We start from the raw sequence: 27,997 nt of genomic DNA on the forward strand, positions 1-27,997 counted from the left end.
ATTGGAAGAGACTTGTTAACATGGCGCTTCCGTTATATAAACTTACGTGTCAATTGCATAAGCAATATAAGAAATTTGATAGACTGTGACATAGTTGGGTGGACGCCTTGGAAACCACGATTCCTAATTTAAATATAAATGTGGCAGTACAGGATTTACATTGGATTTAGCCGATACAAGGAAGGAGATATTCTAGGACTCACTTTGTGCAAGTTCATAATAATGCTGATCTGGCTTGATGCTTATAGATGTATACTACTTTATGACAGAGTATATGGATCTGTACCTTATGTCACCAAGAATGCGACGTAACTGGATTGATAATTTTTTTTTTGTATCGTAAATGTTTGTTTTGTTGATTAAGTCAATAAAATTCTAAAAAAAGTGGACCTATTTCTGTCAAGGGCTCTTTTGGTCACCACTTCTAACTCCACTGGATCATAACCTCTCTGCACAAGCCTTAGCTTAGCTTTAAATCCTCAGCTTGGTTCAAGTAATCACAAATGGAGGTGCTATTCTTCCTCTGATACAAAAACTGTCCTTAGGGCAGTGATTGCGGTGCATGGCTGGGGTGGTAGCCATCGTGATGCAGAATTTATTTATTTTATTTGTTTCAATATATTTTACCACCTTTGGGCACCTCTTTCTCCCCATTAAAGTTTTGAAATCTTGCAAGAAAAGTGTGTGCAGTTAGGGCCCTTTTACACTTTTGCTATCCTTCTGCGTTTTCACACATGCACATTCTGATGTGGAACTGCAGCCTTTTGAAATCAATGGACTGCTCCTGAATCGCATGTGGTAAAAAAAAAATGGCTAGGAGGAAATCTGATGCGAATTTTGCGCGAGTGCTGCATCTTTTTCTAAACAGGACACCTTACTGGAAATAGGCTATTAGTCTTATTTGTTGTTTTGACAAATAGTATGTGTTTAGTAGTGATAAGTGAATATGGCTATTTTTTGCTGTTATCCGGTAAAGGCTGAGAATGTCTAATCCTGGATATGTGTTCTTGCCACTTGCTTGAGAATTAAAGCAACCAGGCCTAAAACTAACGCTAACCTCCTCCCATAGATGAAATGCAGAGAAACATACAGCAGAAACTACTTACAAAACCTCTTGGCGCCTTTCGTCTTCACTTCCTGCAGTTCTCAGCTGCTTTGCTGCATCATCTCTGTACGGCTTGGATGTGTGCATGTGACCCGATGAGGGGTCATGTGACACGTCGGGGAGCCGTAGGAGGATGCAGCAGAGCAGCCGGAAGCTGCAGGAGTAGGGGAGGAGCAGTTCTGCAAGGGGGCCCCAACCCTTACTTCACTTCCTCCGATAAAGGGATCCATCATTCAGATCAGATGTTTTTGTGGCTATACTTGTTATGGTTGTGAAGATTAGGATGGCCACACTTGTTTCATGACCCTTACAAAATGGGCTGCGAGGGTCACTGTGGTAGGCAAGAAAAAGGCTATGAAGATTGGGGAACCCCATCCAAGTTGTTGAATTGCCCCATTACAAAGAAACACTAAAAAGGAACCCCCCCCCCCCTCCTTTCCTCGTGCCGGTTGCTTGATACTTTGATGCACATTTTTGTACAGATGTTTTGACAAATAGTGATATTGAACCTCTACATCATATTTGCTAACACAAGATTTTCCTTATTTTTCCCCAGTCCTGTCGGGCAATTTGCACACATGGGGGTTGATTCACTATAACAAATAGCGTGCCTTATCAGAGTTAACACGCCTTATCAGAGTTGACATGCCTTATCAGAGTAGCATAGCGAATGCCATGAACTTATGCGTGCTAATTGGCAATGGCGAGAGCTTCACTTGTCCTGCCCTAAGCCCCTGTGTGTCCAATCATTTTAGAGGACATTATCCCCACACTTTGAATGGCCCTATAGGTTTGATTGGGCCAATCAAAGTGTGGGGATAATGCCCTTTAAAGTGATTGGACCCACAGGGGTCTTTAGGGCAGGATGAGCGGAGCTCTCGTCATTGCCAATTAGCAGGCATACGTTTGCAGCGCTCGTTATGCTACTCTGATAAGGCATGCAAACTCTGATAAGGCATGTTAACTCTGATAATACATGTCAACTCTGATAAGGCATGCTATTTGTTATAGTGAATCAACCCTTAGATCAGGTATACCAGGTTAGTTGATCTATGAAAATATGCCTTGCACTCACTTTTTCTGTAGTAAGTATGGTGTTTGTGTGCAGGTTTAAGGGTTTCTCTGCAAGTTTAATGGTGGCCATACACGATACAATAACAACGTTCGATTATTCCGTTTTTTCGATCTAAATGATCGAATCGAATGAAAGTTGAAAATATTTTTTTTTTCGATCAAGAAATTCGAACGATTATCCTGTTTTTTCGAAAAAAAATCTGATCGGACATGATGGAAAAATCTATATATTCAATCTAACAGAATAATCGAACTAAATTATCTAATCGAAAAAAAAATAAAAAATTGTACCATGTATGGCCACCATAATGCTGACTTTATATGGTGCTGGCTGGACACTTTCATTTTATTTGAGGTTAAACTGTTATCACTGAGCTGTTTTCACCCTCTTGACTAAAGTTTAGTTATATAGATGTAAGGGTTGAGGAAGCTGGGGAAGAGGCATTCCTAACGCCTGAGTAGGCATTTTGCAGGAGGGCCTCACCTGCAAGGGACACCCCTTCCCCCTGCTAAGCGCCAACAAGCTCCTTATCGCCAGTTTCAGGCGGGGGGGGGGGGGCTCATAGAGGGCATGGTATCGAGCAGGGAACATGTCACTGTGTCCCATCTGCTCCCCCCCCCCCCCCACACACACACACACACAACGCTTCTGGTACACTTTAAAGCTCCCACCAAGAAATTACGGTACTCTAAATAAGTTTGATATTACTTTTCTATCTACATTTTTTTTTACCATATTTTCAATTGCAAAGTGCTGAAAAGTTATTTTTTTATATGAAAAAATTATCTCCTGGGAGAAAAAGAGAAGTTAATTGAGTAAGGATCCATGTCTCTGCATATAGGCTATGTGCATCGCAGGCTTTCTAATATTTTGGGTAGTGGTGAGGGATGTTGCATAGATTTATGACCCCAGTCTTTATTTTTATGGGGTGAGAGGTAGAGAAAACAGGACTACTGGACAGTCTTTGTATTTCGTACTTTCCTAAAAATGATAGTATTTTTAATTGAACAAGCAATAAAGCAATTTGTTAATTTTGGATTCTACCTGAAGTCATATTTATGCCAATTTCTATTGTGTAATGAACATTCATCAGAGGTGAGTACCTGGCAGATGTTCTCAGAAAATTCTTGATCGTGGTGCCACAGCCATCAATTTTCCTAAATGAGTCTATGAAAGAGGAGCTGTCAGCCATGCTATCTCAGAAAAAAAAAACACACATATAAGTAGATACTGTAAATACTTGCATAACATACTGTATGTATTGCACTGTCCATGTTTTGATTTTAGTGATTTTTCTACAGTAAATAAAAGAGAAAATCCTTCTTAGTATTTCCCATATTAACTGTGGCTATTTTTTAGCCAATTCTGATGTAATTTCCTCCCTTAAGCTACGTACACACATGCGACAACGATCGTTCGTTGTGAACGACGAACACACTTTTAAATGACGAAAGAACGACCTAAGTAAAGTGTGCTTTTAAAGGTGTGTAACGATCTGATCATTAGAACGAACGTTACAGCACATAAAGCAACTATTGCGCTTGCGCATAAAAATGAAAAGTTCCATGGAGAAATAGTGAAATGCGTATGTCAAGCATAGTACAAGCGACCGTTTTCCAACGATGTACTACTTTTGCAAATGATCGTCGTTGGAAAAAATCCGCCAAGCTAGATAGTTCGTTTTTTAAAGATCTAGCTCGTCCGTCGTTAGACTTAATGGTCGTTGGCTGTTTTTTTTTTAAACGATCGTCGTTTGAAATGATCGGGGAACGATCGTTTCAAACGACTATAGTCGCATGTGTGTACGCACCTTTACTCTCCTCTGCCTGATTGTGTATGCATTGCCTGCCCTCCAATATAGAAAGTGCATTGTCTCAGCATGAGAAATATTGGCCAATCAGAGAGGAACAAAAGTGTGGGAGGGGAAAACAGGAGGAAAAGAGGCTTCAGCCAATCAGGCTGCATTAGTGAAGTCTAAAGGGGAATTTAGAGAAGCAAAAAAGGACAACCCAGCATGCCCTGCAACTTCCTTTGTGCGTACCAAATATTGTGTGTACCAAAGAGTCAGGTAAACTAAGAATGATCATTTATCAACAAGAAAAGTAATAGTGATTTTAACTTTTGGATTAGCATCCTTTTTACTTGTTTACCAGATAAAAATAGAGAATTGATTTTTGATTTTTTGCCCAACAGTTGCACATTAAAAAGTCAGTAGCCCTACTTTGCATGGGATTAAATCTACCCTTTCAAGTTCTAGGTACATAATACAGTCTTTTGTTACATCTGCAGATCTCTGATTACACCATTCATAACGTTATATTAAAAAGCAGGTGACTTCACACAGTGATTTACAACAACTAAATCAGTTCATTCTCCTTCTACTCTTATCTATTTCTGTGTCTCTCCTGCCAGATTATACAAGTCATTGGTTGGCAGTTTATGTACTGTATATTTTCTTCTGAAGGTCATACGGTGCTCTGGCATGTTGTGACCTTCGATATGCAGTCTCCACTTTGGTGTTGTAAGGATGGTCGCATGCTATGTTAGCTTCTTGGATGCCTTAAAAAAGAAGGCTAACAAGCAGTCTATTCAGGGTCCAAATGATTGTTCCATTCATCTGAATCATTGAACTACTACCCCGCTGAGTGGAGCTGTAGGCCTTCTGCTATCCAAAGTTGTATGAGAATATATCTAAAAAAAACCTCTAAAGAGGTTCCACGTCCCCTGCAGGAACTTTTCTTTATTACTGTGTTTGCTATGTCTGTACTAAATAGGTCTTAATGAAATAACTGTCAAGAGCAATTGTCCCCCACCCCTAACAGAAGACCTCACCAGTTACAAACAAACTAAATTACAGGGAGCCTTGAAATTTGTTAAAAAAAATAATTAATAAATAAGGCGATAAACAGAACACAGCCTTTAAATTGATACAGTGCATGTTTTATGAATATTTGATCAAATACGCCAATTAATCTACACAATATACTGTACTTTTTGGCATAAAAGATGCATCTATGTTTAAAGGGTAAAAATCAGGAAAAAAAAATGATAAACCTAGTGCATCAATTCTTCTAGGGAATTATGGACCTTTTTTTTCCCCCAAAACTGTCTTTATCCTAGCTACACTGCCCAGCTACACTGACTACTCTCTCAGATAGTAGAGAAGGTGGTCACTGTAGGGATACCACGGTCACCTGTATAACAAAGAGAGACCAGGAGCCAAATGATGCAGTATTGTGGGGTATTAGATGTTATGCCGGGAATAGACGGTGCGTTTCCGCGGCTCGATCGAGCCATTAGATGGCTCGAATTGATAATTTCCGACACGACCGATCACCGGTGGGATCGATTCCACGCTCGATACCGCGGGCGGGACAATAGAAAAAGATAAGGAAAACGAGCAGAAGATAAGAGATTCGCCCGCAGGTACGAGCGGAAATCGATCTGGCGGCATAATCGAGCCGTGGAAACGTCCCGTGTATTCCCGGCATTAGATTAAAGTACAAGAGTATTTATACTCACAAAGGTTGGTTGCATTCCCTGCAACCACCATATATCGCCAACAGGGAAATAACCATCCCCGCTCGGTATTCCAGTTCCTACTCGAACTGAATGGTCGCACTCCTGGTTGGTCCTTCTTGGTTGTAAAAAACACCACAACCGGAAGGTGAACACCTCCAAAGGAGATGTGATGAATAGTACTGGGGGGTGGAGAGACCCAAAAATAGGTAATGTAATGAAACTATAAAAAAAAAATTAAAATATGGTGGAGGGGAAAATCATTTTTCTGGCGTCCATGCTTGTGACCACATTTTAAAGGCACTTGTATTGACCTGAGGAAGCATCTGAGACTAGTGTTGGGCGAACAGTGTTCGCCACTGTTCGGGTTCTGCAGAACATCACCCTGTTCGGGTGATGTTCGAGTTCGGCCGAACACCTGACGGTGCTCGGCCAAACCGTTCGGCCATATGGCCGAACTAAGAGCGCATGGCCGAACGTTCCCCGAACGTTCGGCTAGCGCTGTGATTGGCCGAACGGGTCACGTGGTTCGGACCCGAACGCGCTCTGATTGGCCGAACTGTCACGTGGTTCGGGTAAATAAATACCCGAACCACGTCATATCTCCGCCATTTGTCTGTGGGTTTAGCTTTGGGTAGGCAGGCAGGGTAGTTCGCGCTCCAGCCACGCTAGCCAGGGTCCCCCCTGTCATTGTGTCACTGCTGGGAACAGTAGTACACCGCTTGCTCAGCCACACTATATAGCATTCTGTTTACTGCCACTCTGTGTACCTCGCTCAGCCACACTATATAGCATTCTGTTTACTGCCACTCTGTGTCTGCTGGGAATAGTAGTACACCGCTTGCTCAGCCACACTATATAGCATTCTGTTTACTGCCACTCTGTGTACCTCGCTCAGCCACACTATATAGCATTCTGTTTACTGCCACTCTGTGTCTGCTGGGAATAGTGGTACACCGCTCGCTCAGCCACACTATATAGCATTCTGTTCACTGTTCTGTGTCTGCTGGGAATAGTGGTACACCGCTCGCTCAGCCACACTATATAGCATTCTGTTTACTGTTCTGTGTCTGCTGGGAATAGTGGTACACCGCTCGCTCATCCACACTATATAGCATTCTGTTCACTGTTCTGTGTCTGCTGGGAATAGTGGTACACCGCTCGCTCAGCCACACTATATAGCATTCTGTTCACTGTTCTGTGTCTGCTGGGAATAGTGGTACACCGCTCGCTCAGCCACACTATATAGCATTCTGTTCACTGTTCTGTGTCTGCTGGGAATAGTGGTACACCGCTCGCTCAGCCACACTATATAGCATTCTGTTTACTGTTCTGTGTCTGCTGGGAATAGTGGTACACCGCTCGCTCAGCCACACTATATAGCATTCTGTTTACTGTTCTGTGTCTGCTGGGAATAGTGGTACACCGCTCGCTCAGCCACACTATATAGCATTCTGTTTACTGTTCTGTGTCTGCTGGGAACAGTAGTACACCGCTCGCTCAGCCAGAGTATATAGCATTGTGTTTACTGCCACTCTGTGTACACCGCTCAGCCAGACTATATACCATTGTTTACTGACACTCTGTGTACACCGCTCAGCCAGACTATATACCATTGTTTACTGACACTCTGTGTACACCGCTCAGCCAGACTATATACCATTGTTTACTGCCACTCTGATTCTGCTGGGAACAGTAGTACACCGCTCGCTCAGCCAGACTATATACCATTGTTTACTGACACTCTGTGTACACCGCTCAGCCAGACTATATACCATTGTTTACTGCCACTCTGATTCTGCTGGGAACAGTAGTACACCGCTCGCTCAGCCAGACTATATAGCATTGTGTTTACTGCCACTCTGTGTACACCGCTCAGCCACACTATATAGCATTGCGTACTCTGCCAGTCAGTGTGTATATTGCTGGGATCAGTAATACTCCACTCACCGTCAACCACTATATGAGCTCAACATGAGTTCCCCAGAGACCTCCGCTGTGAGCAGCACTCCCAACAACAGCAACAGCCAACGCCCCACGCAAGCTATAACATCCACCCCAGCAGCCAGTGGTCAGCAGCAGCCCTCCCCGGAGGAGAACGTTGTGTCCATCAGTCCGTCGCCAGAGCGATTAATGAGGGCTGCCATTGAGGAGATGATGGGGCCTGATGTGGAGGAGGAGGTCTGGCTCAGGCCAGCATCCCAAGTTAATGTTGAGGACGATGAGGGGTCTGTGTCTGGGGATGTTGGGGTGGCAGAGGTGGTGGGTGGGTCAGACTCAGGAGAAGAGTTGTATGATGAGGATGATGATCGGGACCATCTGTATGTGCCTCAGAGTCCGACCCCGGAAAACATGTTGTATCGTGTGTTTAGGTACTAAAATCTGCGTTCCCTCCCAGTAGTGTTGGGCGAACAGTGTTTGCCACTGTTCGGGTTCTGCAGAACATCACCCTGTTCGGGGTGACTATATAGCAGACTATATAGCATTGTGTTTAATGCCACTCTGTGTACACGGCTCAGCCACACTATATAGCATTGTGTTTACTTCCACTCTGTGTCTGCTGGGAACAGTAGTACACCGCTCACCCGCCACTGTATAGCATTGTGCTCTGTGTCACTGCTGACAATAGTGGTACACCGCTCACCCACCACTGTATAGCATTTCTGTACTGCCACTGTACTGCTGCCAGTCAGCGTGTACTTTAAGGATAAGTGAAATGAGGAAGAAATCCGGTGAAAGAGGGAGGGGCAAGGGAAGAGGTGTTTCCCCTGACGGTTCACGTACAGGCCACAGGGGAGCACCCAAGAAAACCCACTCAATACTGCCCATGTTGTCCAGGACAACAACCCTCACAGATCCAAAAGAACAGGACCAGATAATTACTTGGATGACCTCTCAAGCGTCCAGCAGTGGGTTAAGCAGCACCAGCACATCACGCACGAGGTCCGAGTCCTCAGCCAGTTAAAGTCTGGGCTTTCTTTGAAGACTGCACTGAGGATGTTACCATGGCGATTTGCAAGGTGTGCAAGACCCGCCTGAGCAGGGGGAAAAGTATTAACAACCTCTCCACCACCAGCATGAGCCGCCACATTCTATCCAAACATCCCACTCTGTGGGCAAACGCGGCAGGACAGGGTACCACCAGCAACACTGCCTCCCTTGGGTTCACCAGACTCACCACCAGACCCGCCTCAGCAGCAGCAGTAGCCCAGCCATTGCGTGGTTCACAACATTCACAAACATCAGACGATGCTGACACTGTCACTTTCCGGACTAGTGCTCTTGAGGTCTCCCAGTGTTCATCAAACACAACAACCAACAGCCCTTCGGTGTGCAGCGCTACGGTTGAGTTGTCTGTCTCTGAGATGTTTGAGCACAAGAGGAAATTGCCAGCAAATGACCCCCGGGCCGTGGCAGTAACAGCCAGCCAGCATAGCCAAGCTTCTGGCCTGCGAAATGCTGCCATATCGAGTGGTGGAGACAAACAGCTTCAAGGGCATGATGTCAGTGGCCATCCCACGTTACGTGGTTCCCAGCCGCTACCACTTTGCACTCTGCAGTGCCCGAGTTGCATGAGCACGTGGTCAGCTAAATAACCCGAAGCTTGAAGAATGCCGTTGCCTGCAAGGTTCACCTCACCACTGACACCTGGGCGAGTGCGTTCGGCCAGGGTCGATACATCTCCCTTACCGCGCACTGGGTGAACCTTGTGGAGCCTGGCAGCGATTCCTCACCTGCTACGGCGCGGGTGTTGCCCACGCCGCAAACAGCTGGATAACAACAGCAGCACCTACCTCTCTGACTCCTTCTCCTCCAACGCATCTCAAAGCTGTACCTCATCCGGAAATGCTAACCCAGCACCAGCAGCAGTAGGATCGTGGAAGCAGTGCAGCACAGCTGTTGGCATGCGTCAGCAAGCGTTGCTGAAGCTGATCTGCCTTGGGGATAAGCAGCACACAGGGGAGGAAATTTGGAGGGGAATAAAGGAACAGACGGATTTGTGGCTGGCACCGCTGGACCTGAAACCGGGCATGAAGCTAGACACCTGGCACGAACTGGCAATGTACGCAATAGAGGTGCTGGCTTGCCCGGCAGCCAGCGTTATGTCGGAACGCTGTTTCAGTGCTGCCGGAGGCATCATCACAGATCGGCGTATCCGCCTCTCCACAGAAAATGCAGACCGTCTGACTCAAATTAAAATGAATCAATCCTGGATTGGAAACGACTACGCAACACTCCTGGACCCCAACCAAGTAACATGACCGATGAACATCTGGGATGGTTTAGCGTTTCCGGTCCCTGTTTATTGAACCTCTCATCTGTATTACATTTATGACTGCATGGCGGCAAAAAGCATTGCTGCTATATCCGCACGCTTTTTGTCCTCATGCAAGGCCTGGGTTGTTGTGTCTCACAAAGCGTGGCCTTCTCCTCCTGCGCCTCCTCCTGTTCCATCACGTGTGCTGCTGCTGCTGCTGCTGCTGCTGGGTTACCGTTGCCGGTCCCTGTTTATGGAACCTCTTATCTTTATTACATTTATGACTACATGGCGGTACAAAGCATGCTATCCGCACGCTTTTTGTCCTCATGCAAGGCCTGGGTTGTTGTGTCTCACAAAGCGTGGCCTTCTCCTCCTGCGCCTCCTCCTGTTCCATCACGTGTGCTGCTGCTGGGTTAGCGTTGCCGCGTGGTCCCTGTTTATTGAACCACTTATCTTTATTACATTTATGACTGCATGGTGGTACAAAGCATGCTATCCGCACGCTTCTTGTCCTCATGCAAGGCCTGGGTTGTTGTGTCTCAAAGCGTGGCCTTCTCCTCCTGCGCCACCCTCCTCCTGTTCCATCACGTGTGCTGCTGCTGGATTAGCATTACCGGTCCCTTTTCCTGGAACCTCTTATATGTATTACATTTATGACTGCATGCCGACAAAAAGCATGTTACCTGTGCAAAGAAAACAGACATTTCCCGCATTTAAAAGACAGTTTTCCCTTTGAAACTTTAAAATCGATTTTCTCAAAAACTATAAGCTCTTTTTGCTAAATTTTTTTTTCCTCTTGTACCCACTCCCAAGGTGCACATACCCTGTAAATTTGGGGTATGTAGCATGTAAGGAGGCTTTACAAACCACAAAAGTTCGGGTCCCCATTGACTTCCATTATGTTCGGAGTTCGGGTCGAACACCCGAACATCGCGGCCATGTTCGGCCTGTTCGGCCCGAACCCGAACATCTAGATGTTCGCCCAACACTATCTGAGACCCGTGAAACGTGTTGTCCTTTTAATAGTAATGACTAAATAATTTAATCTTTTTACATTACCCTGTGGTTTCGGTTCTTCCATCTGGAGTGGTAAAGACACCTTCCTCCACTGTATGTTTTTAATTTTTTTTTTGTTTAATTACATTACCTATTTTTGGGCGCCTCCATGCTCCAGTACTCTGCCAGCTACGCTGACTACACTGCCATCTACACTGACTACACTGCTAACGACAATGATTACACTCCCAGCTATACTCTCACATCTACACCGACTACACTGCCATCTACACTGTCTAAACTCAGGGCCGGCCCTAGACTTTTTGCCGCCTGAGGGGGGGTGGGCGCTCTGGGGGGGCCGCCGAGCTGGAGGGGTAGCTGGCAGGACGGGGGTATTGGGCCTAGCGGCGGGGAGGGGGTCGTACCCCCCCCCTCCCTCGCCTGGGTCCCCCGAACTGCGCTCCCCTCCAGCCTTACATAGAAGAAGCAGCCGCTATTTGTAAGACGCACGGGCGGGGAGGACTCACCTCTTCCCAGCGTGCGCTCCACTGACATCACTTCCTGCAGCGTTGCAGGAAGTGACGTCAGTGGAGCGCACGCTGGATCGAGGAAGAGGTGAGTCCTCCCCGCCCGTGCCTCTTACAAATAGCGGCTGCTTCTATGTAAGGCTGGAGGGGAGCGGAGGACGGGGGACCCAGGCGAGGGAGGGGGGGGTCCGACCCCCCCCTCCCCGCCGCTAGGCCCAATACCCCCGTCCTGCCAGCTACCCCTCCAGCTCGGCGGCCGGCTCCCCGCACGGACGGGCGGATGCCGCCCCTGGAAATTTGCCGCCTGAGGCAAAAGTTTCACCCCGCCTCATGAGCGGGCCGGCCCTGTCTACACTCACAACTACACTGAACACACTCATATCTAAACTGATTACCCTCCCATCTAACTGCATGCTCTTACCGATCCAGCAGCAAGCTCAGAGTCCTCCTTCCATCTTCTCTGTCTGTCTCTGCTGCTGTATACATCCAATTCTGCCGCTGCATACACTTATCCTGAATGGCCTCTGTACTTCCTGCTTCACTGACACCCTCTAACTGCGCACGTCATGTGTGTGACCTGACGCTGTGTGCAGCTAGAGGGCACCAGTGAACACAGATGGACAGAGGCCACTCAGGATGAGTGTATACCTATACAACAGCGGAATTGGCTGTATACAGCAGCGGCGATTGGAAATAGAGCACCTCGCTGGATGAGTAAGAGCTTTTAAAGGGGACACCTGGACAGACCTTCGGCATATACGGCAATTTTGGTGGAGAAAATGTGCATCTTATATGCCGAAAAATATGATCCTCTCATATAAAATCTTAGGCAAATTTGTTTTGTTATACTGTAAGCCAGTGTTTCTCCAACCTGTCCTCATTACTCCCCAACAGTGCATGTTTTGCTGGCAACCTCACCTATGCACAGGTGGGATAATTAGTGTCTCAGCTACATGGATTCCACCTAGCTGAGACACTAATTACCCCACCTGTTCACAGGTGAGGATGCCCGCAAAACATGCATCATTGGGAAGTCACAAGGACAGGTTTGAGAAACACAGCTCTAAGCCAGGTACCCAGGCCTGGATGTGAAATGATGTGCTTTCAGAAAAATATATTTTTCATTGAAAGTCTGGTGCCAACAACAGTAATAGCTGATTTAATATCCTATCACTATCCTTTCCTATTTCCTGTGGAAATGCAGCCTTTTCTTTTAGAAGGACCAGAATATCTATCTTTAAAGTAATGTAGGTTACCTTCCTAGATCTTTGCAATCCTGACCCAGCTCTGACAGTGAGTAGCAATGTGTATCCTTTCATCTAGCTCTACCCACTGCTGTTACTGCATTTGCAGGCTGTCAGTAAGGGCAATGGCCTTTTCATACAGCTAGCCATGTGCCGTGTTAGTACATTCGTTATTTAGTTTGCCATGTATCACTGCTGTTGTAATATATTCTGGGAAACCTTTTCTATTATACTTACTGTATTCTATCTTCTTTTGTCCTCCATTCCATCCCTACACGTTATAATGCGTTGCATGCAACATCTCTGGTACATTTAGTGATGACAGAACCATGTGTGTGGATGATTTCTTTATTTTCACGTTTTCATTTAATTTAGTGTTTCAAAAATTGATAGACTACAGTATTTGTTAAATAAGGTTCTCCAACTCCAGTCCTCAAGGACTACATCCATGCCAGTGTTTAGGATGGACTGAGAAATGGAGAAGTGTGTTCTACTTAAAGCGGTTTAACACCCAGCATTACAACTTTGCTTTAAAAGATTGCTTACAGCTTACAAACTATTATGCCAGATTTGTTTTTAAGCAGAAATTCACTGAATGGGTTAAACATGACATTTTAGTGTTGGATTTAACTAGGAATCCGCATCCGTTCTTATCTTTTAGTTACAAATGTATCTTTATTTGGAATACAAATAGACCTTTGAAAAGCCTGCCGGGGAAGCCCTCTTTGTTCTCTCAGAGCAGTGTTTGTTAGTTACATTGTAGATAGATACATTTGTAACTAAACAAGCAAGCACGGAGGAGTATTTCTAGCTAAATGCAGCACTAAAATGTCATGTTTAATCCATTCAGTGAATTTCTGCTAAAAAAAAAATCTGGCATAATAGTTTATAAGCTGTAAGCAATCTTTTAAAGCAAAGTTGAAATGCTGGGTGTTAGACCACTTTAATGAGCCACACCTTTCCTGATCCTGTTCCATCAATTCATTTGAGCTGTGCCACAACCATTTGATTACCTTGGCCCTCAAAAACTGGAGTTGGACAGTACTTTGTTAACCACTTCCCTGTCCTAGTTTATTTACCCTTAAAATTAGAGCAATTTTCTACATTTCACACTCCTCCCATTCGTTTATCGGTACTTATCCGTTAGCCGGGCACATCCGGCAGGTGGCGCTGTTGTAGCGAATTTCGATGCGCAGTTGTATCTAATTCCATTCATAGTTACTATGGTAACAGGTGGCCGCAGGTGGCGCTAATTACATTGTTGATACGCAACGTAACGATACAGTGTGTTAATGGCAACGAATATACATTGTATTTGAAGTGGCCGGAATTAAAATGAAGGCGGCGGCAATGTAACACATGAAGCCGCCGCCTTCGTCTGTTCTTCTTCTCCCCCTTTGCCCTCTCGCTTCTATACAACACTGCCAGCTGGGGAGGGACACGCGTGTCCCCCCACAGTCGTTCGTCGCAAGGAAACAAGCAGGCTTCTCTGCCGCGACGAACGACTCTGGGGGGACACGCATGTCCCCGCAGGCTGGCAGCATTGTATACAAGCGAGAGGGCAAAGGGGGAGAAGAAGAAGAACAGACGAAGGCGGCGGCTTCATTTTAATTCCGGCCACTTCAAATACAATGTATATTCGTTGACATTAACACACTGTATCGTTACGTATCAACAATGAAATTAGCGCCACCTGCGGCGCTTCCATTCACACAGTACTACGTTCAGTAACTATGAATGGAATTAGATACAACAGCGCATCGAAATTCGCTACAACAGCGCCACCTGCCGGATGTGCCCGGCTAACGGATAAGTACCCGTTTATCAACTATTTTATCACTACTTAATTATCACACCTAGATGATATATAGCTTGTTTTTTTGGGCACTTTTTGCTAAGAATTACTTTATTTTGTATACATTTATTTTGTATACATTTTAAAGGCAATGAGGAGAAAAAAATGAAAATAGGTTGTCATTTCTTAGTTTTTAGCCGTAATTGTTTGAAAATAAAAAGTGGTAAGATTAACCTTCCTGGCGGTAAGCCCGAGCTGAGCTCGGGCTATGCCACGCAGGAAGATATCTCATCCCCTGGTGGGGCGATTTGCTCCATTTAAAATGCTGTACGCGCAGCTAGCACTTTGCTAGTCGCACATACAGCTTGATCGCCACCGCTCTGCGGCGATCGCCCCCACGCAGCGGTGCAAGAGGGCCCCCGCCAGAGCCCTGCGCTGCCCGGACCAATGAGTACCGGGCAGCGCTATGGGCTGGATCGGAGGCGTCTGACGTCAGGACATCGGCTGACGTTCATGACGTCATTCCGATCGTCGCCATGGCAACAGGAGAAACCAAACAGGGGAGCGCGTTATATACGCGTTCCCCTGTTTGCTATTGATGCCGGCGACGATCGCACTAGAGGGACACATGCGCCCTCTAGTGGTGTTTCATGTAGCTACCACTCTGGTAGCTTTACATGAAACAAAAAAAAATTAAAAAAAAAAAAGATTTTTGCCTATATGGCAAAAATAATTAACCGCCAGGAGGGTTAAACCCACATCATTTATTTTCCCATTTGTCTTGGTTATTACAACATTTTAATTATGTCCCTAGTACAATATGGTGACAATATATTTGGACATAAAGGAGCATTTTTTTCATTTTTCTATTTTTGGTTTTCAGTGTACTTTATTGGCAATTACAAGCCCATATTTGCAAAAATAACAGTAATACACCCTCATGGCATGCAGATTGTGCCCCCTTATTAGCGCCTCTACCCACCTAATATAGATTGCCAGATATGCCCCTTTATTAGCCCCCCCCACCCGTAGTAAGCCAGATGTGCCCCTTTATCCCCCCCATAGATAGCCAGGTGTGCCCCATTATTAGCCCCACTCCTCCCATGTAGTGATTGGGTGCAGGGAAGTGTCAGTAAGGATGTCTCACCTGACCTGGTTCCAGCGGCAATCGCGATCCCCTCCATATAAAACCGCTGTCAGCCTCACTATAATTAATGAACCGTGTCCCAGCTTCATTACGTCAATCTGATCCATTTGGCATAGTGAGGCTAACAGTGGCACTGTATGGAGGGGAGCCCGATTGCTGCTTGAACAAGGTCAGGTGAGAGATCTATACTTGGTGATCCTCCATGGTACCCGATCACTGCATGAGGGAAGGCAGGGGTTAATTGCAGGGTATCGGGTAAGGAATGGAGGGATTGGACTACAGGGGTGGATGCCCAGTTAGTGTAGTTAGGGGGATGAGGGTTAATGAGCACAGGCACTGTGCTTATTTAAAGCGAGTGATTTATAGTCACGTCATTGGGCTTTCAAGAGCCCCTTAAGTGAATATACTGTACTGAGGTTTTAAATGATCACACTGTGCTTCTGAAGTTTTTTGATAACCACTTTTTTAGTTATATGGGATCTGATTACCATTGCTCTTTCAATACATCCAAACTCAAATCCATCCTGACATAACTAAAATGTCAAAACATGCAGTGTTTTCTAGAGTTTGTAAAAATATCATCATACTTTTATTAGAAATGTAACTGCTCATTAAAGGAACTCACTTGGATCGTGTCCACCCTGGAAACTTGATTATCAGAAGTATTCTTGATCTTCCAGACCACAAAGAATCGTGAAGTACGGTAATTTTGATAAATAGCTTTTTTTTTCTTTTTATAAGCTGCCATCTTGGCTATTAGATTAGAATATGTGCTTTTTCAGTATTTGGGCAGTCCTGTTGTCCTTTTTTTCTTTTCCTCCTCAGTTATAATATTAACCACTTCACCACTGAGGGGTTTTACCCCCTGAGCACCAGAGCAATTTTCACCTTTCAGCGCTCCTTCCATTCATTCGTCTATAACTTTATCATTACTTATCGCAATGAAATTAACTATATCTTGTTTTTTCTGCCACCAATTAGGCTTTCTTTAGGTGGGACATTATGCCAAGAATTATTTTTTTCTAAATGTGTTTTAATGGGAAAATAGGAAAAATGTGGGGAAAAAAATAATTATTTTTCAGTTTTCGGCCATTATAGTTTTTAAATAATGCATGCTACTGTAATTAAAACCCATGAAACGTATTTGCCCTTTTGTCCCGGTTATAAAACCATTTAAATTATGTCCCTATCACAATGTTTGGCGCCAATATTTTATTTGGAAATAAAGGTGCATTTTTTTCATTTTTGCGTCCATCCCTAATTACAAGCCCATAGTTTATAAAGTAACAGTGTTATACCCTCTTGACATAAATATTTAAAAAGTTCAGTCCCTAAGGTAACTATTTATGTATTTTTTTTAATTGTAAATTTTTTAATTTTTTTTTAATTACAAAAAAAAAAAAAATAGGGAGTGTGGGAGGTATTGAGTTAATTTTATGTGTAAAAGTCATTTATTTGTATGTGAAAAATGTGTAGGGTGTAGTTTACTATTTGGCCACAAGATGGCCACAGTAACTTTTTGTTTTAATGCGACCTCCAAGCTTCCTTCCGGAAGCTTGGAGGAAGTATAAGGAGGCTGGACACGTGAGTTTTTTCTCACAATGATCGCGCTGCCCATAGGAGAGCAGCTGATCATTGCGGGGCTTAGATCAACGAACGGGAATGGATTTTCCCGTTCATTGATCTCTGGGCGAGCGGGCGGCGGCGTGTTTACTAGCGGCGGGCGGCGTGTTTACGAGCGGGAGCGCGGGCAGCGTCGGGAACGCGGAAAGTACGTGTTTCTCCGTCCCTGGTTGTTAAAGGATGGAAAAAGGGGCGGAGAAATACGTACGCGCGGGGGTAAAGTGGTTAATAATAGAGAACATCCTTGTGGCATTAGTGGTTTAAAGAAGTTCTATATATGGTATAAATCACATGTAGTTGAAGAACTTTGAATATACAATGAATGTAGGTCAAGAATATTGACCAGTTTTTTATTTATGTTTTTGCAGTTTTAATAATAGTATAATTACCAGCTTTCTACTTTCAATATCCTGGAATTTTAGTCACCCACCCTTTTTCTGGCATCCCTTCAAATTTTTCCTCTAGAGTCATTCAGAGAGCTTGTTCTAGTTATTTTTTATGCTGCCTGATGAAGCAGGTTACACCTACGAAATGCATCACATTGTGCAGTGTTCAGTAAAGTTTTGCCTAATTCTGACAATTCCAGTCATCAATTGGGAGGCAAGTCCAAAACTACCTCCCATTTTTAAAATGTTTTTAGTGTATATTGTCTTTTTTGGCACCTCTGTTTTTACGATTATCTGCATTACTTGTCCACCCTTGGTGGAGGGGTGTTACCCCTTTTTCCTATATACGGAGAGGGATGTCTTAACTCGAGTGGGGTCTGGTTTAAGTTCCCCACCTGTCTATGCAGTAGTTGCTTTGGTAGTAACCAGGGCTGTGGAGTCGGAGTGGAGGAGTCGAGAAGTCGGAGCAATTTTGGGTACCTGGAGTCGGGGTAGGTGGTTTCACAAACTGAGGAGTTGGAGTTGGATGATTTTTGTACCGACTCCATAGCCCTGGTGGTAACCCACCTTTGTGTGTAATATTTCATGAAAAGCAATTTGCATAACATTGAATCAACATACTACACTATAGTGGGCTCTTAATTACACCTTTTGTCTTCTTACGAGTTTATTTTTCACCTGCCATCACCCTCAGACCAATGGGTAGACAAAAAATGGAATAATTCTTAAAGAGGACCTGCATCCTGAAAAAAAAAAATCCTGCAGTAATGAAAAGTTATATTTACCTCCGGAGTCTAGTCCCACAAAGCCGTCCCAAACACCCTGCATCATTCCACTTCCGCCGCTTGGTCCCACCTCCTCTCTCTCCTTCGAGAATAAACTCCCGGCTAATTACTGCATTAAATTGCAGGGCGTCTTTTCTTGGAGGAGAGAGAGAAGGTGGGGCCTATCGGTGGAAGTGAAGTGATTCGGGGACTTTGGGATGGCTTCGTGGGATGAGACTCCAGAGGTAAATATAACTTTTCATTACCGCAGCGCTGCAGGATTTCTTCTTTTAGGATGGAGGTCCTCTTTAAAGTGAATGGGAACCGCATTTAAAAAAAATGAGACAGATACTTACCCAAGGAGAGGGAAGGCTCTGGATCCTATAGAGCTTTCCGGCTCCTCTCCTGGTCCCCTCGATCCAGTGCTGGCTCGCCTGGTAGCAGTATTTGACTAAATTAGTCAAATACTGCTTTATCCGGCCGAAGGAGGCTTCAGAAGTCTTCAAGGAGCCCGAGTGCTCCTGAAGAAGGGCGGCCCTGTACTGCGCCTGCACGCTCTCTTGCACGCTCATGCCTGTGCAGTATGGAGCCGCATGTCGGGAGGACACGGCTCCCGAAGACTTCCAAATACCCTTTCGACGAGGGATTGAAACGGGGGGGGGGGGGGGGGGGCAGCACAGGATAGAGAGCACCGAGAGAGGAGACGGAAGGCTCTATATGACCCAGAGCCTTCCCTCTCCTTAGGTAAGAATTTGCTTCTTTTTTTTTAAAATGCAGTTCCCATTCACTTTAAAGGGACCCTGAGCAGTGAAAAAAAACCAAAATCGGTGCTTATCTGGGGCTTTCTCCAGCCCACCGTAGGTCACCCGACGTCATCCTGGCTCCTCTCACGGTCACGCTGCACAATCCACCACCGGCGACACTCGGGGCGAGTGTCGAGCTGACGGTTTCTTATCGGTAGCTATGTGTCACCACGGCGGCTGGCATGACAGCACTGCACATGTGTGGTTTTCTAACTCTAAACCGCGCATGCGCAGTACTGTCACGCCAGCCGACCCGCTGAAGTGTCAGCCCGACACTTGGTCCGGGTGTCGCCGGTGGTGGATTGTGCAGCGGGACTGGGAGAGGAGCTATAATAAGCACCCCTAATGCACATCCAGCTTCTTTCCATGTTCACTTAGCCCGGCATTGTCCTGACCCTGGAGGACTGAAAGGAACATCTACAACAGGCATGGAGTTGCATTTGATAGATCCCTCCAAGACGTGTTGACTGTTTGGATGTTAAAATGTCTCACTATGTCATTTCTTTTTGCATCCATCTTCACGGCTCCATCGTAGTCCGCTGTTCAAATCAGTTGGCTCTCCAACCTCACCTAGGCCTTCTCTCTTGAAGATTGGGGGATACTAAAAACATGAATCAGTGAAATCTTTGATTCTAAACAATTTTTTTAAAGAAACTGTAACATTTAAATACCTCTGAAGTGGGGAAAACCTTGAATTAAGTGCATAATGGGCTTGTTTAATCCTGAGACTCCTCATTCTGCTTGTTGTCTTTGAGGTCCCTCCCATTCCTTGCCTCCAGTCCTCTTTGTATTTGACTGGCTCATTTTGTCGAATACCCTCTCAAAAGTCTCCCCTGGATCAGGGAACCTCAGATCGACTCCTCCCAATGAACGAGTGTTCCCTGGTCCATCTCCCTACCCATAGGAACACGCAATAACACATGTCGGGTGCGAACGGGAGGTCAAAAAATCGAGGCACTTTGCGCAGTTGTTGGAGATCTTAAAGATCCAATCTGCCGTGATGGTTGTAATTGCCATTTGTTTCAATGTACACATGTACCCACGTCGCAGGATTGTGGAAACGATTGATCAGCGTGCCAAAATCGCCAGTTAGGTAATATAGCCCACCACAGGCTTATAGACACTTAAATAGTTTTTTTCCCCACTTCAGAGGTGCTTTAAGTTAACTGAAGGGAATACAAACAGAGGAGCTCATCATATACATACTAACTCCCTCAAGAGAAGAAAACCCAAAGACAAAATCCTAGCAAAGCAGGCCTGAGGAGTATGAAGGCTACTTCCTGTGAGACAGTGTTAGTCTATTCCCATGGTATGATGAGATGGGTATTAACACCAGAGGCCCTTAGGGAAGTAGTATGACAATTAAAGGGTTTCAGTAAGAATTCCATACACTATGGCCTTACACTATGGCCTCAGTTTTGGTAGGGTTTTAAACAAATTACCTCATGTGAGGTAATTTACCTCATGAGGTAATGACATTTAGCACTTTTGGTAGATTTTAGTCATGTTTTACCTCATGATGTAAATTATGAGGTAATTCCTGAGGTAATTTGCATTAATTTTAACAAAAAAGCTATTCTCATGGAAATTAGTAGGCATGTTAGCACATCATTTACTGATCAGTTTAAGGGCTGGTGCACACCACAGCGGTTCTGAAGCGTTTTTTAAAACGCTTGCAGGGGGAAAACCGCTTGGCTAATGAAAGTGAATGGGCTGGTGGTTTTTTCCCCAAACGCAAACTCCCGGGCTGCAGCATCTTTTGGATTTCTGAGGCGTTTCTGCCTTCAATGTTAAGTATAGGAAAAACACAAGACACTCTGAAAAATGCCAGATCAGAGAGGTTTTCCAGGCGTTTTTGTTACAGTAGCTGTTCAGTAACAGCTTTACTGTAACAATATATGAAATCTGCTACACCAAAATGCTCCAAAAACGCTAGGCATGTTTAGAAAACCTCTCTAAACATGCCTAGGATTCGCTCTGAAATCTGCTTCAAAAACCTCTAGCGTTTTGCAGATCTGCTAGAGGTTTTTGGTGTGCACTGGGCCTTAGACCTGCCTGTACTTGGAGGTAAAGTCAATTTGTATGCATTTTGCAGTTTTTAGTGAAGTTTCTATTGCTGTTTTAGTGGAGTTCCTATTCAGACTGTATAAAAGAAAAGAATAGTAAAAATAAAACGCCAAATATTTACTGGATTTTTTTTTTAGGGGATGCCAATAAATATATGCTTTTTATAGGTTGTTAAATAATCAAATACACCTTCCCCCCTCAAAAATAGACATCTTCCAAAAACTATCCTGACTAATGGAAGTCAATTAGACTATTATTTATTTTCTGCATGCTTACTGCTAAAATACTGCACGTTTTACCGCACTTTATGCATTTATGGCACATTTTATCATGTTTTACCGCATGTTCCGAAATGCAAAAAAATCTTTCAGAATTGCTCAAGAGGAAAATACAGCATGATGTATTTTACCTACAAAAAATATTTACCTCACATAGCTACCAGAATTGAGGCCTATGTGTAAAGCAACTAAATGTATGACACAATTCCACACGGTGACAAACAATAATATGACTTTGTTTTTAATAAAACAGTAAAATTGTGCCTATTCATTAGACACTGATATTCCTTCATACTTCTGGTTATCAATACCCTGTCTGTGTTTTCTGCTGTGTAGCAGTAAAGCTGGAAGCACGTAAAATATGGTTGCAGAGAAAAATAACCTATAGATTTTGATCCACAGAGCATCCTGTAATGCTTTGGCCACATCTTGAACTGCCATTACAGCACGTCTTAACAGTACCCAATTTTATCCTGCATTGTAACCTTAGAGAATGTCATTATGACAGAGCTTAGAGTAGCGATGGATGCAATCCCTGCTGTAATATCTGTACTTAACATCAGCATTTGGATTGAGAGACAAAATGGATCTGGAAAGTAAAGGAAGGGACACCGAAGAAGTAGGATTTGATCATGGCTTGGCGAAACTTATTACATAAGTAGAGAGTATGAGGGATGGCGCAGGCAGAGAGTAGTTATGAAAGGTAAGGATAGGTGCAACCATGGTAACAGAAGAAGGATTACATATCAGAGAAATGTTCGAATGGCTAGTCATTTCTTTTTCCATTTCCCGACTATATTTAACAGAAACGTAGATACTGCAATGGTACCGAAGAGTATATTTTTCATGCTTCAAAGTAGAACAAATGTGCAAAATGTACTATTTAGTAACAACTTAAGTAGTCTGAAAACAATTCTATAATACAGAAAGGCAAATGCTTTTGTAAGGTACATTAAAAAGCCAATATAAAAATTAAAAAAAGAATAGTAAAACAACAGACCATTGTCAACATACATCAAGACAGGCAGAACAAAAGGGTGCCCTCTATCTAGTTGAGATCTTCTACAGCTGTGCTATTCCTATAACAAAAATACCAGAAAAAGGCTTAAAACGGCAGTGTAGGTGAGGCAGTGAGTTACACATCAAAAAATAGTGTGTCAATACACAGATCTCAACGTTATAAAACAATGAACTCAGATATCAAAACAGGGAAGACCAAAATATTAAAAAACCAGAGTAGGGTTGAACAGAACAGTGCTAATGGCAATAAGTCATGCTGAATTCAGTAGATCAACGTGGAACAAAAGAGTAGTCAGTAATTATTCGTCTTTCTATGTACATTGCTTCTGTTGTAATAAACTATTGTAGTTTAAAAAAATAAACCAAAATGTAAAAAAAAATATTTTTTGGGGATAAACTTCTAAAAGTGTACGGCCACGTACGTCTGATGAGTCAGCTGTGAACGACAACACTAAAGCTAGCTACACATCTTATATAATCTGATTGTAAAATATTTGTGCAATATAGAAACAACTATGTAATGTCACTTCTGAAAGATGGGATAGGAGTTGGATAGATCACACAAGGAGGTCTTCATGATACACAAATGCGATAATATTGCACAGATTTTGCGCAATCAGTTTTTTTTTAGGTATGTAGTCAACGTAAGCCACTGAGAAAAATCCTTCCTAAATATTAAATTTGTTGCTATTAGTTAAAGTGATCTCATCAACCACACCAAACGGAGGTAGCCATTTTGTGCTTATTGTTTCTCAAGGCCTAGTAAGATTATAGAGACATGCGTTTCTGGAACACCAGCCCTCATGGGGCTTGATTCACAAAGCAGTGCTAACCTACTTAGCACGTCTAAAGTCTTTAGACGTGTTAACCAGGGTGCTAAGTAGGTTAGCCCCGGATTTCTCAATCAGATCGCGCGCAAAGTTTTGCGCGCAAAGTTTTACACGTGCAAAGTCCGATGCGCGCGCTAAGTCCCATAGGCTTTAATGGGCACTTTGCGCGGAGCGCCTTGCGCTCTGTGCAGTGCGCGCGTAAAGTTTTACGCGCATAAAGTTTTGCGCGCGAAAAGCTGGTTTAGACGTGCTAAGGGGGTTTTCACAGGCGTGCTAACAGTTAGCACCGCTTTGTGAATCAAGCCCATGGACTCCTATGTCCACCAACTTCCTTTATTTTGTTATTATTCTATGCAGCTCTTTCTTGATTTTGCCATTTAAAGTGAGAAACATGTCTCCATTTTCTAGGACTGCTAAATGAAATACCTGAGCTGCTCCCTAAATGCTGTTACCCAATGACTAGAATACAATCCTGTTAATGCTATTGTCTACAGAACTTAATTAACAACAGCTAAGGATGGATAAAGAGCAAGGGTCACTTAGGGAGAATTCCTGCCCTCTCTCCATTTCAGAGCCAGTTCAGGTGTTAGAGATCTCCTAAAGTCATCCTGATCTAGAACTTTAGATGGATGACAGATTTACATAGATAAGGTTTAAGTGTTGTTAAAGGACAACTGAAGTGAGAGGGATATGGATGCTGCCCTATTTATTTCCTTTTAAACAATACCAGTTGCCTGGCAGCCCTGCTGAGCTATTTGTCTGCAGTAGTGTCTGAATCACACAAGAAACAAGCATGCATGTAGCTAATCTTATCAGACAACAATGTCAGAAACACCTGATCAGCTGCACGCTTGTTCAGGGTCTATAGCTAAAAGCATCAGAGGATCCACATGATAGCCAGGCAACTGGTATTGCTTAAAAGGAAATAAATATGGAAGCCTCAATATCCCTCTCGCTTCAGTTGTCCTTCAAGCATAGTTCAGTAGAAAGCTTAGTCCGCGATTTTAAACTACAGTTTGTTTGATATTTGCTTGTTTTCTCATCTACAAAATGACCACCTCCTATTTATGCAGGTGATGGTTTCTACTTTCCCTGCTAAGGGATTACTCTGCACTTGAAGCACTAATACAATAAATCTGATATATTTTCAAATTAACTCTTGATTTTTCCTTCTGATAAGAGCTTTTCATTGAGTTGACAAAGCTGCTTGAGAAATCCGTCGTTTGGTCCAATCTCTCTCTTGTGCCTGACTGTAACGACAGCTGTTTTTACATCCATCTTGTGACGCAACATGAGGTATGCAATGACCAATGTTGGAGAACGGCTGTATCCCTCGCGGCAGTGGACAAACACTCGACCTGCAGAAGAAGAACAGAAGAAAGATCACCTATGAGGAAATCTATTCTTAATACAAGCTTCATTAAAGAGAAAAAGTCAGTGTAGCAACCTAAAATAACCCTAATTATACCCATAGAAGTAGGAGAGGTCACTTTGGTGGGATACACAGTACCCTGTGTGACAAATGAGACCAGGAGCCAAATGGTTCAGTTACGTAGGATACTGGATAGTGTTCAAGTAACAAGCATAACTATACTCACAAAAGTGGGTTGCAGAACTTGCAAGTTGCCACGCCACATGTCGCTTATGGGGAAATTACCATCCCTGCTCTGTACTCCAAGTCCTGCTGGAACTCTGTGGTCCAACTCCTATTGTCCTAACTGCCTGTGAATGGCACCACAACCGTGGGAGAGACACTGCCAAAGAGGTGTAGTAGGCAATATAGAGAAGTGGAAGCGGCCAACAATAATATACTATTATTGTTGGGCACCTCCACTGCTCTATATTGCCTAATCTTACCCGAGATTTCTCAAGCAGAGTTGATCTTTCATAGGAGGAATGGGCAGGCACAAATTTGGGGTATGGAAGAGGAAGACTTGCTGCACTGTTCCTTTCTATCACCCTCCTATTCCTTCTCCTCACTGCCCCATTCACTCTCCTTAAGGGGAATGTGATAGGATGTGTCTCTTTCCTCCTGCATCCCTGGCTGGTTCATGTATTCAGGCAACACCAACTCTACAGTGAAAGGGAGAATTCCATGCCCTCACAATTATGTGCCACCTTAAAGGACTTACGAGCCCAAATTAAAAAAAAAAAGTTCTGTACCTGCATGATTTTTGCAGGCACGGAGGACGCTAACCGCGCTCTCCGTGCAGTTCCGCCGGGTCCCGCTGCTTAATCTCCCCCCGGCCAGATCCTGACCCCACAGCCCGGGTCGGGCTCTCCTGCCTCCTCGAAAATGGCCGCCGGAGGAGTCCGTGAGTGCAGACACAGACGTGAGTGCGGCTGCGCAGCTCTAGGGCCTCCCTCCCAATCCACGCTACAGGAGACAGCCTGGATTGGGGCTGCTAATATACACACAGGTATTTCCCTGTCTAACAGCTACAGAGAGTCTAGTACTCTCTACAGCAATTTTTAACTCACAACTGAAACAGTCTTTTAGTTACCTTTTCAAGCAGCTCTCCTGACCCAGCTTAGGTCAGTCCCAGGCAGAGAGATATCAGACTGACAGCATCAAGGTTTCCCCTGCAGGAAACCCAGCCCATCTCATTACTGCATGCGTGCATCAAAACCTAAGCTGCATCAAGGAAACAGAGATGCAAAAAACCTGAACCTGGGTGAGACATAAACCCCGTCCTGGACTTTCCCAACCAAATCCTCCCGATCACTATATATATATATATATATATATATATATATATATATATATATATATACACACAGGTCCTTTTCAAAATATTAGCATATTGTGATAAAGTTCATTATTTTCTGTAATGTACTGATAAACATTAGACTTTCATATATTTTAGATTCATTACACACAACTGAAGTAGTTCAAGCCTTTTATTGTTTTAATATTGATGATTTTGGCATACAGCTCATGAAAACCCCAAATTCCTATCTCAAAAAATTAGCATATTATGAAAAGATTCTCTAAACGAGCTATTAACCTAATCATCTGAATCAAATAATTAACTCTAAACACCTGCAAAAGATTCCTGAGGCTTTTAAAAACTCCCAGCCTGGTTCATTACTCAAAACCGCAATCATGGGTAAGACTGCCGAAGAGTGCTGTATCAAGGCACCTCTGTGGGAAGGAAAAAGTGTGGCAGAAAACGCTGCACAACGAGAAGAGGTGATCGGACCCTGAGGAAGATTGTGGAGAAGGACCGATTGCAGACCTTGGGGGACCTGCGGAACAGTGGACTGAGTCTGGCGTAGAAACATCCAGAGCCACCGTGTACAGGCGTGTGCAGGAAATGGGCTACAGGTGCCGCATTCCTCAGGTCAAGCCACTTTTGAACCAGAAACAGCGGCAGAAGCGCCTGACCTGGGCTACAGAGAAGCAGCACTGGACTGTTGCTCAGTGGTCCAAAGTACTTTTTTCGGATGAAAGCAACTTTTGCATGTCATTCGTAAATCAAGGTGCCAGAGTCTGAAGGAAGACTGGGGAGAGGGAAATGCCGAAATGCCTGAAGTCCAGTGTCAAGTACCCACAGTCAGTGATGGTCTGGGGTGCCATGTCAGCTGCTGGTGTTGGTCCACTGTGTTTTATCAAGGGCAGGGTCAATGCAGCTAGCTATCAGGAGATTTTGGAGCACTTCATGCTTACATCTGCTGAAAAGCTTTATGGAGATGAAGATTTCATTTTTCAGCACGACTTGGTACCTGCTCACAGTGCCAAAACCACTGGTAAATGGTTTACTGACCATGGTATTACTGTGCTCAATTGGCCTGCCAACTATTCCTGACCTGAACCCCATAGAGAATCTGTGGGATATTGTGGAGAGAAAGTTGAGAGACGCAAGACCCAACACTCTGGATGAGCTTAAGGCCGCTATCGAAGCATCCTGGGCCTCCATAACACCTGAGCAGTGCCACAGGCTGATTGCCTCCATGCCCCGCCGCATTGAAGCAGTAATTTCTGCAAAAGGATTCCCGACCAAGTATTGAGTGCATAACTGAACATCATTATTTAAAGGTTGACTTTTTATGTTTTAAAAACACTTTTCTTTTATTGGTCGGATGAAATATGCTAATTTTTTGAGATAGGAATTTTGGGTTTTCATGAGCTGTATGCCAAAATCATCAATATTAAAACAATAAAAGGCTTGAACTACTTCAGTTGTGTGTAATGAATCTAAAATATATGAAAGTCTAATGTTTATCAGTACATTACAGAAAATAATGAACTTTATCACAATATGCTAATTTTTTGAGAAGGACCTGTATATATATATATATATGTCTCAGAATCAGAATCATATTTATTTCGCCAAGTACAACGGGGGTTGTACCCGGAATTATTTTTGGCTCATACAGGGTCGGAGATGGTACAAACACATACATGCGATCCACCACATACAATCAGGTACAGTATACAAAGTAAGCATCTACCTACATATACATACAGCACATAACCATAGTGAAGGACACGTGAGGAAGTATATATATATATATATATATATATATATATATATATATATATATATATATATA

The 27,997-nt window shown here is 43.9% G+C and overlaps 1 protein-coding gene across 1 annotated transcript in view; it reads right to left on the reverse strand.

Annotated features, from left to right (window-relative positions):
* Positions 1 to 21,815: 21,815 nt before the first annotated feature.
* DUSP3 (dual specificity phosphatase 3) overlaps positions 21,816 to 27,997 on the reverse strand; it is a 220,908-nt gene continuing 214,726 nt past the window's right edge. The window contains exon 3 of the mRNA XM_068263242.1: positions 21,816 to 24,798. Within this exon, the coding sequence (XP_068119343.1) occupies positions 24,593 to 24,798 (206 nt within the window). The 3' untranslated portion in view covers positions 21,816 to 24,592. The remainder of the gene's footprint in view (positions 24,799 to 27,997) is intronic.

This window comes from Hyperolius riggenbachi, chromosome 12, assembly GCF_040937935.1.
Source record: "Hyperolius riggenbachi isolate aHypRig1 chromosome 12, aHypRig1.pri, whole genome shotgun sequence".
Taxonomy (NCBI): domain Eukaryota; kingdom Metazoa; phylum Chordata; class Amphibia; order Anura; family Hyperoliidae; genus Hyperolius; species Hyperolius riggenbachi.